Here is a 14250-nt window from a genome sequence, read left to right as displayed (position 1 = left end):
TACCATTTGAAAGGGAAGTGGAACCCAGGAGAAAGAAGCTTGACGGTGAGAGCTATGGCGGATGGAGAGCAAGAGCAAGAGAGAGAGTAAAACTCAAAGTGGAAACCCCAACAACCACAATGTGTGGTCGAGCTTTCCTTTATTCAAACTGTCACTAAAAGAATAAAGAATAAGTGACTGTGACGAGCGCCCGCCACCTGCAGTGTGCAATGGCGGGTATTGTCAGTGTAGTAATACACGGGCGGCTAGACGGAGGCGCCTTTACCCCCAACACTTGTGGAGTGTTGTAACAGATATTCTCTAATTTTGGAAATCAATTTGCAGATCTGAAATTTCTGCAATTTCTTGATCTTCAATGCTGGTTGGTACTTGCAATGTACCATGGTCATCTGTGTAACATTTGGGCTTGCATTTACTGACGTTTGAGTCAATTTAGTGCTGCAAATCATGGCTGAAAACAGTGACAACAACAACCTTTTGCACATCAAGAAGCTTGAGGATGCACACAATTTTGCAATATGGCAAAAACAATGCTACAATGTCTTGGTGCAAAAGAAACAAGTAAAGCCCATCAAAGCAAAGGGAATAAGACCAGCGAGTATGGAACAAGAAAAGTGGGATGATTTGGACGAGCTTAAGCCTTACATGCTCTACCATTGAGCTCTCAATGTCAAACAACTTACTCTTTCACATTGAGAAGCTGAATTCTGCATAAGTAATGTGGCAAAGACTTGAGGAATTGAATGCTCAAAAAGGTTATCAAACCATGTTATACATATGAGCATATATCCTCCATTTTAAGTTTTATTATTTGCCAAAACATTACATCATCACATACCTTGAGACTAAGGCGAGCAATCTAGCACCAATGTCTAAGGAGGAAAAGCTATACAAGCATTGCCATGGAGAGAGTAAGAAGAGAATCCTCTCATAAAGGGCTCAATAATTAAGAGAGCCTCAACTATTAGGACCATCAAGAGATCAAGAATACTGAGACACAAACCTCCTTATTTATACTAGACAAAGATTGCTCAAAGGCTAAAGCCAATCACATCATCATGAAGCCATAGAGATAAGAATACAAAAGCTACAACAAAGCACCTTAGATATAAAAGGTATGGGATATTACATCCTATCATACCCATAAGATCAAGATTTTACACTCAATGCATACGAGATAGTGACTAGGTGGTATTGAAAACTTAAGAATCCATGTTCGTTCATTTGTTTCATAGGCCATCTCCCTCTCCTCTCTTTCCCTTGCCCCACCCACCATGATATTTGCTTAGAGAGACCATTTCCTCAAACTTACAATAGACAAATTTAGGGTGCTTAGGCTACAATAGCGTGCATGTATCCTGTGCTAAGTTTAGAGAGTGGTGATTGGCCCAATCAAATCCTTATCTTACCTCTTGAGATTTAAGGCAAATAAACCAATAAGGCAGCTGCAAAAAGAAAAGGATATGCAAGCTTTTCCATGGAGACAAAGTCAAAGGAGCACTAGAATAACATCACCTATTCAAAGGTTTTGGCTTGTTCATAACTACATAGCTTTACGCATCAAAACTAGTAGATCAAACTACCTAGTTACACACCACCAAGTATATATTAGATAAAGCATCCCAATCCACGCATAAAATAGTTGTAAAGGAGAGAGTATGAAGCTTGCATTATGGCATATCAAACATGAGAGCTTTCCTTGCTCCCATGTATGACATATTGGTGATATACCAAATCCCATCACATTCATTGGGTGAAGTTAAGTAATGGATTAATTATCATGATTGTATATTTATAGCAGTAACCAGATGTAACATGCATCAAACTAGCGTTTTTCAATTAGAAAGAATGCAACGGCTATATGTAGGAAGATGGAGACCAACATACCTACTATCAATGCCTCGCGTGTCAACAAAGGAGGCAACCAAAGAAATAGTGCTCATGCTCAAGCTTGAGAACATAGAGAAGAGGAACTCTTTAATTATTGACAGCAATGGTTTGAAAGTGGAGGTGCACCCAAAGAATGACCATCCATCTATTGGAGTCTTGATCTAGATGATTCGAGCATATTGAACATTCTTACAACAAAAACCAAGAGAATCACCCCTTGTGGCATGGCATAAATGTATATTTGTATGATCTACATACCTCATCTACTTGAGAATGTCATGTTTGTGTCACTTTTGTTTAGTGGTTGGCACTTGATAAGCATTGCACCTCTAAGGTCTCTTGTATTTATCAATCAAGTAAGAAAGTTCTTCAGTGGCACTCCTCCATAGCTCTCATTTCCTACAGCATCATTACTATAGAATACTCTTTTAACTAGGCAAGAGCTTACTCCTGCTTGGAATGCTTATTCAGTAATGAAATAATGGAATGTCATATGAATAACATGTTGCATCGCATATGAATAACATGTTGCATCATAAAGTACATTGTGAAAAAGGAAACGAGCCAGTAGCATTTTAGAAACAAGAATGCAGCCAATACAATTACATAACTAACTTACTGATTGCTTCTCGCTGAATTTCATCATAGCTTATCGGACAGGGAAGATTCAACCAATCCACTTTCTCATTGTCTTTCTTTTCTGTCTCCACGTCCAATGCTGACCCTTGAAGAGGAGGAACTGGGGGACTTGTAGGGAGGGGAGGGGACGGTCCTGGTGCCGGTGCTGGTGCTTGTCCTGGTGCTGGTGCTGGTACTGGTGCTGGTGCTGGTCCCGGTGCCGGTGTTGCATCATGACTGACCGATCCTCCCATAATGTTGGTGAATCGCAAATGATGAGGCCACGAAGCTTCAGATCATTCCTCGCTGAAGGAAACGATGGCCAAACTCAGGCGAATTACCACAAAAGGGGCTTATAATTTATGCGAACAAGCAATGTAGTTACAATGGCAGGTACCGAAAGGAGGGACGGGACCGCTTAAAGAGGAAAACCTAAGCAAGGTCACGGAATCTCGAGGTCCTGCACATGGAACAGGCTCAACATCATAGACAACGCTGAGATAAAACACCGAAAGTAAAGCGAAGAGACAAAAATGAAGAGCAAATGATAGGCAACAACATGAAAGGTGAGATGCAAGGCCGAAATTTACCTGGGAAGTATCAACGGCAAGCTCTGAGACTGAGAGGACGATGGCTGTGCAGAAACCCTAGTGCCGGGCAGCAGGCGATGACGGCTGCAAACCCTAGCCCCGAACAACAGGCACAGCTCGTTGTTGCTCGGAAGTAGGGGGCGGGCGCCGTCTCCCAGTCTCTAATTTTCATTCGTTTTGTGCTTTGTTTGCTCGACTGAGCCTTGTTTTGTTCGATGCAACTAAAGTCTAAAACCCCAACTGTCCCCCTCCAAAAGCTAAAACCCTTCCTTCGATATTTTGTAAAGCACGTGCAAAAATGATCCGCCCATTAAGGCTGAAATATTTGTGGGAAATGTGTAATAAAATCCGGGTTCATCATTTGTAAGCCCTCGCCCAATAAGTTTCATACAAATTCCCACATTGTGAATCACAATAACATCATGAGTTTTTGCAAGTGAGCCACTCCATATGGGGTTGCTAATGTTTTTGACAAATGTAAGGGAAGCATGACATAGGGGCAAGTAAACCCCTTCCCGTAATTGCAAAGAGAAAGAGCCTCATTTCCAATATAAGAGACTATCAAAAACTTCTTGAGTCATCTACTTTTCCTCTTGCAATGGGGGATGGGGATTGCACCAACCACATGGGGGCTAGGGGAAGTTGAGTGTTGTCTCATCCCCCACTCCTACAAGCTAGTTTTAAATATTTATCCACCTATGAATCCTTAATTCTCAAATTCTAACTATATCGTGAGCTTCTGCAACAACGAATCATGAGCCCTTAACCTATTGGAGAGGGGATGGCGATCACAAGCACTCATTAGCATAGGTAGGGTATGAGGTGGCTCTCTTACATGAGCTCGTATGTTAGATATATTCAATGCCTCATCCTCGTAAGGAGCAACCAACAATGGTTTATAGTGCAATAGTTGTAAGGCCCCCATACAAGGAGATGCCATGTGTGAGTCGAGACATTAGTCTAGCCTTGACTTGTGTGTTAGATGAGGTCTATGTGACTAGATTGTAAAAAAGGTGACATGTGTGGGTCTAGCCTATAGGTTAGATGGAGCAGCTAGACTTATAGCAACTCAAGGCACAAAACATCAAGTTGCAAGGTGTGGAGTTATCAAGGGCCGCTATTTTGGGTTTGAGGGAATGCTTCCTAATTGGCTAGCAAAGGTTCATAATATGGTATATTCGTCAAGCCAACCAATCACCTTCATGGGCTATAAAAAGGGGGACCTCTCAAAACCATGATTATCCATTTGTTGAGTCAAATTTCATTCAACAAGCTCTAAGTTCTTCACCTTGGATCTATTTAGATCACCGTTTAAGCATGAGTGTAGAAGTGCATATATAGATAGAGCTATTATCATATAACATTGTTTGCAATTAATGAAATTTCAATTCCGCTCTTATTTGTTGTATACTTTCCATTCTTTGCTCAAAAATTCGTTTGATGCGACATGATATTTTAAAATGGGAGTAGCATAGAGTTTCACACTAGGAAAACAACTTGTACTTCTTGTGAGTTAGCTAGTTGTGACAACAATTAAGCTTGTCTCTATGGACAATGATTGAAACAATCTTCATGAAACATTGTCCCCATAAAAGCTGATACGAAAATCTTCTACTTCAAAATTTACAAGGTTTTAGATGTAATATTGTAGTTTTTAACCATTTGTGTGACCAAAATACATTGAAATTTACAAGGTTTTAGATGTAACATTGTAGTCTTTAACCATTTGTGTGGACGAAATACATTGAAATTTACAAATATTAAGTATTGTACCCTATATAATATGGCTACTTCCTAAAACTTGGTATTCACCTAGCATAATGTCTTTTTTTGTGATTTGATTAACACACAACCCAATTAGAGCAAAATGAGAATTTGCTTGTTCCACTATTGGTGGTGTAAATAATATGTATGCCAAATTCATTTCTCATTTCCTTCTTTTAGCTTTATGCCATTTGGATAAGCCCTTTTTTTCAACTCCTTAACTCTAGGGTGGCCTCAAGTTTCTTTTTTCATTTACTAGTCAATTAACCTTGTTAACATCATGTACTTAGAATTCAAACCTTTGTGTGGCCCTAGAGGTCCTTTTTAGATGGTCATAGTCACATTTATTTTGAGGCCTTACACACTCTCCTTAAGTTTCCACCCTGTAAGTTGGTATGGAGATGTGATAAGTAATGTACGTAGAGATATGTCATCTATGGTGTCATGGATGTCACATACAAATTAGGTGAGCATTATTGATTAATTAATAACTCACAACATTAATTGTGCTGAAGTCATTTAGCTTTCTTCATACCTTTGGACATAAATCCTTAATGTTGAAGTGACCCAAAGGGGTAAGTTTGAGCAATGAAGTACCATGTGTGGGTAACTTCTCCTTCAAATTGCAAATAAGAAATTGTGGTGTTGGGCTTTGAATGTTTGCCTCATGTTGTGAATCATTTCCAAAATGTTAGAACCATCTCCTTACATACAATTGTTTCATCTAGAGCATAATAGTGAATAATGATATTTGCATTTGATTTTATGCAATAATAGGTCCCCTCAATAGCCTTGGATCAACTCTCTTTTCCATCCATTGATAAATCCTTCTCATGTTAGCTACGGAGGACAAACCATGTTCTTAATGTCCATGGCTTTGCAATAGATGTAATAACATTTAATGTTAATATCTTAGGGGAGAAATCTAGCTATGATGATAAGTTAGATGGATCAATGAGATGCCATAGCCTACAAGGACATGAATAGAATGATGATCATGTTAAGTATTGACAACCTTTTTCTAATGGAGTCAAAATAGCAATGATTATTGGTGTTTAGGATAGTTTTCAACAAATGATATATATATATATATACATATATATATATATATATATATATATATATATATATATATATATATATATATATATATATATATATATATATATATATATGGGAGTAATATATTCTCCCAATGTCATGTAGTAAAGCATGTTGTGGCCTAATCTTATTGAAATTTTTAATAATGTCATATGTTGCCTACAAAGAAAACAATCATGTTTGATGGGAAATAATAATAGAACGGATATTTATTGTAGTTTGATATCAATTGATATACCACAATCCTTTAGTACTAAAATTGTTCGACCGTTATGCCATATATAGCATCATTTACAAGTGTAATAAGAATATATTTACTAGATGTATCCAACGTATGCTTTCACTACAAGCTTCAATTTGATAAAAACTTATTAACATTGCTCTAAGGCCACTATGAGTTTGAAATCTTACTCTTATTTTTTACATTTTCTCTAACCTTGCCATGTTTAGCATGACAAAGCCTCTCTCTCTCTCTCTCTCTCTCTCTCTCTCTCTCTCTCTCTCTCTCTCTCTCTCTCTCTCTCTCTCCCTCCCTCCCTCCCTCCCTCCCTCCCTCCCTCCCTCCCTCCCTCCCTCCCTCCCTCCCTCCCTCTCTCTCTACAAGATGTATTTACTAGATGTATCCAACGTAGCTTTCACTACAAGCTTCAATTTGATAAAAACTTATTAACATTGCTCTAAGGCCACTATGAGTTTGAAATCTTGCTCTTATTTTTTACATTTTCTCTAACCTTGCCATGTTTAGCATGACAAAGCCTCTCTCTCTCTCTCTCTCCCTCTCTCCCTCCCTCCCTCCCTCCCTCCCTCCCTCCCTCCCTCCCTCCCTCCCTCCCTCCCTCCCTCTCTCTCTCTCTCTCTCTCTCTCTCTCTCTCTCTCTCTCTCTCTCTCTCTCTCTCTCTCTCTCTCTCTCTCTCTCTCTCTCTCTCTCTCTCTCTGTGAACTATATCACTAGCAAAGAAACTAAAGAAATCGTAACATGCTATGAAAACAAATTTATCATCGGAAAATATGCATGCATACTCTATGATGCTAAACTACCAATGAAGAAGACCTTTCAATTGATCAATACAACTGTGCACTTCAAAATGAGAATAAAAAATGCATTCCAAATAGTTCGGTTGTGCCACCAACCCAAAAAACTCAAAAAGTGGAAAACGATCTTCACGTGCAACCACACATAATCCATCAATGTGGGATTTCCAAAGACCTCCTCTTGTGGATGCATAGGAGCTCTGACTACAATATGCCAAACCTCAAACAAAAGAGGCCATATCTTTCTTGGCACTAAGCAAGAGATAAATTGATGAAGATAGGTCTTTACACCCATAAAAAAGAAGAAGTAAGAACCATTGAAATATTGCAATTTGAGATTCCAAAAGTAAGAGGAAGACCACCCACCAACATTCTCCACATAAATACTTTGTCTTTGAAAGGGTTTTAATTAAGCCAACCCACCATCACCTTGGATTTCCACCAAGTTCTACCTTCATGAAGACCCCAAATGGAATTGCCCTTATGTGACAACCAATCATGATCATCAATAAGCAAATGATATATCCAATTAACTAATGGATGCTCCAACCACAATCATCCTTTAGTTCTCCAATTCTACTAGGGGTTATCTAGGCGTCAATGGGGAAATGGTGCTAATGAATAAAGGGAAGAAACATTCTACATATTATCTTAAATGTAGGGACAAGAATTGATCATGCCCCATGTACAAATCAAGAATTACTAATTATTTAATTGGACTTGGAGAAAGCATTTGACTATTTCGAATGATCACCCAACTCATTCAAAAGATTGGGTTTAAGTCTAGAACATCTCATTTGTTTTACACTATTAGTAGGGGCTCTTCATTGAGAGTTGTTCTCAATGCTAGTGTTACTTCTTTATAGGTTTGTCAAATAGGGTTGCACTCTAAGCCATCCATTTTTTGCTCTTGCAACAACATATCCTATTCTCACAATGTTGTCATGCTTGGCAGTAAATGATTATGTGATAGGCTTATCTCTTCCTTCACAACAACTTATTGGTCAAGCCTTGGTAGATGATACATTTATATTCTTGAAAGTTGATAAGGACAACATTTGCAAAGCCATGGCCATGTGAGACTTTTTACATTGGCTCTAAGGATACATGTTAGTCCACCAAACCTGCTCTCATCAATTGCATAAAATGAAACTCGCTAGCTTTGGGTTGGCAAAGGGAGGTGATAATTAATGGCAATATTACAAGGCATGTAGATCATCCTGTGGGATGAATTTATTGCCTAAGAATTTGCTCAATTGGATATCCACAAGTATTATTGACAAATTTGTATTTTGGAGATCACGAGCATAGCCTTTTCATGTGCGCCTTAAGGTTTCTTAGACAATGATGCTGCCCATGATTTCATACTACTTAACAATACTTAATTAGTTGAAGGCCAATTTGCAAAAATTCACAAAATCTATAAATTTCGTGTTTTGGAAAAAGTCTATGCATTCCAATTTGTTGGATATCTTACAATCATATCTATACACCAAAACGAATGGGAAGCAAAGCAAATTTGGACACTTGCATGATAGCACTTTGATAGTCACAATTTGTGATAGTCATCATTTGAAGCTACATTTCTTGGTCAACAAACTTAGGTTTCTATAGCAAGATTCTTTATTGTCGTGCATGTGATGCTTGAGAAGTCTTCTTGACATTCTTTCTAACATTCAATTGATGATCATTTGGAAGCCAATTCATTGCAAGTTGAATTGCATGTCATTTTTAATATATTTTCATGGGAAGGGGAACAACAAGCTAGGCACATGTTGAATAGAATGGCATGGCTTGGGTTGATTTATATTGCTAATGCAAGTTTACCCACATGGCAAAAAAACCACACTGGTGGACTTTGATGCAATCACTAGCATATTACATGGAGACACAAAGTGTTCTCCTTCACAACAGTATTTGAATTGGTATATACCAAGCCCAAAATATGAGCATCATTGGATGCATATATTGGCTACCTTAGGGCTACCATTCAAAGAGAAATATGAGTATCAAGAATCTCAAAAATGTGTAAAGAAACTACATAAATCCGAACTGCATGGTGCTTGATTTTAATATTTCCCATGAGCCAAGGTTTAGGCATATTTTGCTATTAACCCTCAAACGAACAAGGTGGAAAACCCAAAAAATCTAAAGCAAAAGACAAAGCCAAGGTAAAAGTGGAATGGAGAATGAAGGCACACCAAGAAAAATCGGGAAACACAAGAAGTGTGAAAAAGTCCTAAATGAGGGAGAGGCGCTCAAGAAAAAGCACAAGTCAATGCTTCTGCAAAAGAGCACAAGCCACACCGTGATTTATTTTAAAAGCGTCGGGCCTTGACCCGTACAAATTGTAAATGTAGATGGGTAGTAGGAGGGAAATTAGGAGGATAGGAGGACAATGGAAAAAGGGCCTAGGCTATGATCAACCATGTAAAAAAGGGATGACAGTCCAAATGGAATTTAGGGTTTTGTATATATAGTTCAAAAAGTGAAAGCTCATTCTTTGGTATGTGGCAAAGTGGACTCTTATTCTTTTCTCCTTCTCTTCTCTTGCTTGCTTGTGAGTGCTTGAGGGAGGGAGTGAGCTTGTGAGAGTGAGGGATCTTGGAGGTAAAGCTCTCCACCTTCTCCTCTCTTATTCTTCTTTTCTTCTATTCTCTTCCCTTGTCTCGCACGTGGCTATGGTGGATGGAGCTTGGAGGAAGAGGCTTGAGGAGCTATCGGCATGCTTGAGAGAGGAAGCAACTCAATCAGGCATCAAGGTAAGCTGACTACATCCGTAGAGAGGCAAGGCGCGTGTCTACGTGAGAGGTAGCCACTAGGAGGATAGGAGGACAATGGAAAAATGGCCCAAGCTATCAAGGTAAGCTTACTACATCCGTAGAGAAGCAAGGTGAGTGGCTACGTGAGAGGTAGCCACTAGGAGGATAGGAGGAAAATGGAAAAATGGCCCAAGCTATGACCGGCCATGTAAAAACGGGATGACCGCCCAAATGGAATTTAGGGCTTTGTATATCAAGTTCAAAAAGTGAATGAGAGCTCATTCTTTGGTGTGTGGCAAAGTGGACTCTTCTTATTTTCTCATTCTCTTCTCTCGCTTGCTTGTGAGTGCTTGAGGGAGGGAGTGAGCTTATGAGAGTGAGGGATCTTGGAGGTGAAGCTCTCCACCTTCTCCTCTCTTCTTCTTCTCTTCTCTTCTCTTCCCTTGTCTCGCACGTGGCTATGGCGGATGGAGCTTGGAGGAAGAGGCTTGAGGATACTTGAGCTTGCATCATGACTCGTGGAGCTATCGGTGTGCTTGAGAGAGGAAGCAACTCAATCGGTAATCAAAGTAAGCTCACTACATTCATAGATGATGCAAGTGTAAGAAGAGTTGGAACCAACAGTGCCGAGCAAAGAGCTCTAACACACTTCTCATTATTGGTCAGTCACATAACCAAAAAGAGTACTACAACCTAAGGTCACAATAGAACCATTCACACCAAAGATAGCTAAGTAAAGCTTGAATTCTAACACTCCCCCTCAAGCTCAAGACAACATCTGTACACCAAGCAGTTGTCTGAAAATGCTGAACTTATCTTTACCCAAAGACTTGGTAAAGATATCCGCAACTTGTTCATCAGTCTTCACATGCATGAGATCAACTCTCCCTGCAAGAACCATCTCTCTGATGAAGTGGTAGTGTACCTCAATGTGTTTAATCTTGGCATGGTATATTGGATTCTTAGCCAGGAGTACACTATTAAGATTGTCCATAGCAAAGTCACTTGAGCATCCTTCTGTATGTCCAAATCAGCCATAAGCTTGAGCAGCCATGCAATCTCACATGCTGCCAATGCCGCACCCCTATATTCAGCCTCAGTACGCGACAAAGCAGCTGTAGGTTGTTTCTTGCTACTCCAGCTAATCATTCCGCTTCCCAAGCCAAAAGCATAGCCACTTGTACATCTACGATCATACGAGCATCATGCCCAATCTGCATCCATGTATTCAACTAGTTTCAAGGGCTTATCTCTCACATAGAACATCCCATAATCTACAGTGGACTTGTAACATATCTCATGCAGCTTTCTCTGGGCTTCTACATGAACTGGGTTATGAGCCCTACAGCATAGCTCAAGTTAAGCCTAGTGATGGTCAAGTAGATCAGACTTCCGACCATCTGCCTCTACATAGTTACATCCTCAATTTCAACTCCAGTGCTCATGTCTAGCTTAACATTCTGGTCAAGAGGTGTATCCAATGGTTTGCATTCAACCATGCCATACTTCTTTAGCATTTCCATGGCATAGTGATTTTGCATCAGCCATAAACCTTTTTTAGCTTTGACCACCTCAATGCCCAAGAAATACTTCAAATCACCTAGGTCTTTCATGTCAAATTTTGGTTTCAGCATTTCTATAACATGTTGTATGCCCAAGTCATCATCCCCAATAATTATCAAATCATTAACATATATGACCAGCATTACCAAGCCACTGTCAACCTTTTTGGTAAATAGGTTGTGATCAGCCTTGCCAATAGTAAATCCCAAGCTCTGCAAGTAGTTACTGATCCTTGCATGCCATGCTCTCGGAGCCTGCTTTAGCCCATACAATGTTTTTTTTAGCTTGCACACGTAATGCTGAAAATCAGGGTAAACATACCCTTTGAGCTGATCCATGTAGACATCCTCTGCCAAGTCACCATTAAGAAAGGCATTCTTAATGTCCATGTGCTGTAATTTCTAGCCTTTAGCAGCAGCCAATGCAATCACAGTGTGCATGGTTGCCATCTTGGCAAAACAGAATTGAATGTTTCCTCATAATCAAGTCCGTACTGTTGAGCATACCCCTTAGCAGCCATCCTTGCTTTGTACCTTTCAACACTGCCATTTGACTTGCATTTGATCTTGTTGACCCATTTGCAGCCAATGGTCTTTTTCCCTATAGGTAGTGGCACAAGATCCCATGTTGCATTTTCAGCCAAGGCATCAATTTCCTCATCCATAGCTGTGCACCAATGCTCATCTTCCACTACTTCAAAATATATACCTAGTTCTTTAATTTCCATTACCTTTGTCATATAAGCATAGTGCTTCTCAGAATAACCACTGTAAGTCAACTTGTCAACAGGATACCTAACTCTCTGCGAGCGTTTAAGCTATGGTGCATTGCTGAATTCCCCTCTCTCATGAGGCGGAATGCACCTGTTGTGCCTTGTGCCAGGCGTATAGACAATCAAAATGCTAAGCTCACTATCTAAACTGCCAGCAGAGTCATAGCCTGAAGTCATGATACTAGGTGTCATCATACCAGATGCATCCTCAAATACTTTTTCCTTCCCTTTGCTATCCAATACATCATGTCCCCCCCACTGACATAATGCCGTCAATGGATGGTGTTACAGTCCTCCTCAATCTACCTATCCAAGGAGACACATGAAAAGAACCATTTGTCATCGTAGGACCTGACAATGCAACACTTTGCTACAAATCAATTGTAGACACCTGTGTAGAAGGCATATCAGATGGCACTGCAGTATAGGTGATGCTTACCAAGATGCTATCTCATCAAAGATAACGGCTCTGCTCACTAGTGTCTCCCGAGTAGAGGGATCATAGCATTTGTATGCCTTCTTCTCCTGCGAATATCCAAGAAAGACACACTTTAGGATCTAGCTTCAAAGACGTCACATCATGAACACCTGCAGTGGGAGTCCTGTTAAGAATATGCATGGCTGTCATAATAGCCTCTGCCCAATAATACAATGGCATACTTTTCTCATTCATCATCACATGAGCAGCTTCTATCAACACTTTGTTCTTATGTTCAACCACTCCATTCTGCTGTGGAGTATAGCTGCAGGTAAGCTGCCTAGGAATGCCATTTTTAACAAAAAAACTATCAAAAACATTTGACACATACTCACCACCGTTGTTTGATCTCAAGCAAGAGATAGAGCAATCAAACTCTTTCTCTACCTGCTTCTTAAATTGTTGAAAACAACCAGCACTTCATCTTTTGCCTTCATTATATACACCCAAGTATAGCGACTGTAATCATCAATAAATGTCACATAGTACCTGGAGCCTCCCATAGATGCATTATGGACTGGCCCTTAGACATCAGAGTGCACTAACTGCAACAGATGTGTGCTCTGCCTTACATGCTTGACAAATGGCAACTTAGACTGTTTGCCAAACTAGCAAGCATTGTAGACATGATCGATGTCAGAATATGCAAACTTGGGTAGTAGACCTGTAACAAGCTATTTTTTCTACATCATTTGCAGCCTCTGCAAGTTAACATGCCCCAGTCTCTTATGCCAAATTTCCAAATCTCTAACAGTGCCAGAACCATGGGCAAACATAACTAAATTCAGCCATGGCAAAGTGGCATCAAGAGTAAACATCCTACCATTCTTGTGATTGCGAACAATCAACTTGCATCCATTGCTAAATTCTTCAATAAAGCACCCATGCTTATTGAACCTAGCCTGCAAGTTCTACTCGGTCATCTGGCCCATAGACAGTAAGTTCTTCGTAATAGATGGGACATGCAGTACATCATGTAAGTGCTTCTCCTTGCCATCATGAATCATAAGAGGCACTTTGCCTTTATGCTCAATGCTATGTTGCGTGTCATCACCAGTGCATACATAGCCATTTCTCTCAGCCACCATGTCACTGAACCAATCACTGTGAGGGGTCATGTGATTCGCTGCCCCTGAATCAATGTACCATAGTGCATCATCAATGGATTTTTCAGCATCCTTGTCTTTCACATATTACGTTGCATGGCAAACAATTTATCTCCTGAAGCATCATCTACTTGACTAGACAAAGCAACGTGTCCATCTTGTTTGCCCTTCTAATTGCCCTGCTTCTTCTAGCAATCCTTTGCAATATGACTATACTTTCTACAGTAATGACAATTATATCCTTATTTGGATTGTCAGATGATCCCCTTGCCTCTGAAGTTTCCACCTCCTCTTGCATTTGATCCCTGATGGTTATTATTGCCATAGGATGCATTTTGTTGGCCTCCTCTACCAAAACCATAGCCTTTAGCATAGCTGCCACGGCCGCGTTGATTGGAATAAAAGACTACATCCTTGCTTTTTGTACTACTAGAGCTTGTACCCAAGCCAAATTTAACCTCCTCATGGATAAGCAATGCAAGGAGCTTGTTGAAATCTGGCATTTCAGCCCGCACAGATACAGAAGTATCAAAATACTTATACTCTGGACCCAAGCCATTCAATGTCACAGCA

General features: G+C 40.0%; 1 protein-coding gene across 3 annotated transcripts in view; it reads right to left on the bottom strand.

The window, feature by feature from the left end:
• Positions 1–3332, bottom strand: part of LOC148008947 (mitochondrial import receptor subunit TOM40-1-like) — a 49221-nt gene extending 45889 nt beyond the window's left edge. For 2 of the 3 annotated variants that reach the window (XM_087673865.1, XM_087673866.1), the window contains exons 1-3: positions 3099–3332; positions 2906–2968; positions 2510–2814 (exon numbers count right to left, since the gene is read on the bottom strand). In XM_087673865.1, coding sequence (XP_087529991.1) covers positions 2510–2762 — 253 coding nt within the window. In that variant the 5' untranslated portion in view covers positions 2763–2814; positions 2906–2968; positions 3099–3332. Of the gene's footprint in view, positions 1–2509; positions 2815–2893; positions 2969–3098 lie in introns of all 3 variants that reach the window. The other variant, XM_087673867.1, reaches the window with a different exon arrangement.
• Between the last annotated feature and the right edge of the window lie 10918 nt (positions 3333–14250).

Source organism: Lygodium microphyllum, unplaced genomic scaffold (assembly GCF_053477565.2).
Source record: "Lygodium microphyllum isolate KBCC unplaced genomic scaffold, Lygodium_microphyllum_v1.1.10 scaffold_43, whole genome shotgun sequence".
Lineage (NCBI taxonomy): Eukaryota > Viridiplantae > Streptophyta > Polypodiopsida > Schizaeales > Lygodiaceae > Lygodium > Lygodium microphyllum.
The sequence above is the reverse complement of the archived record's forward strand: the minus strand, read 5'-3'. Positions and strand labels throughout refer to the sequence as shown.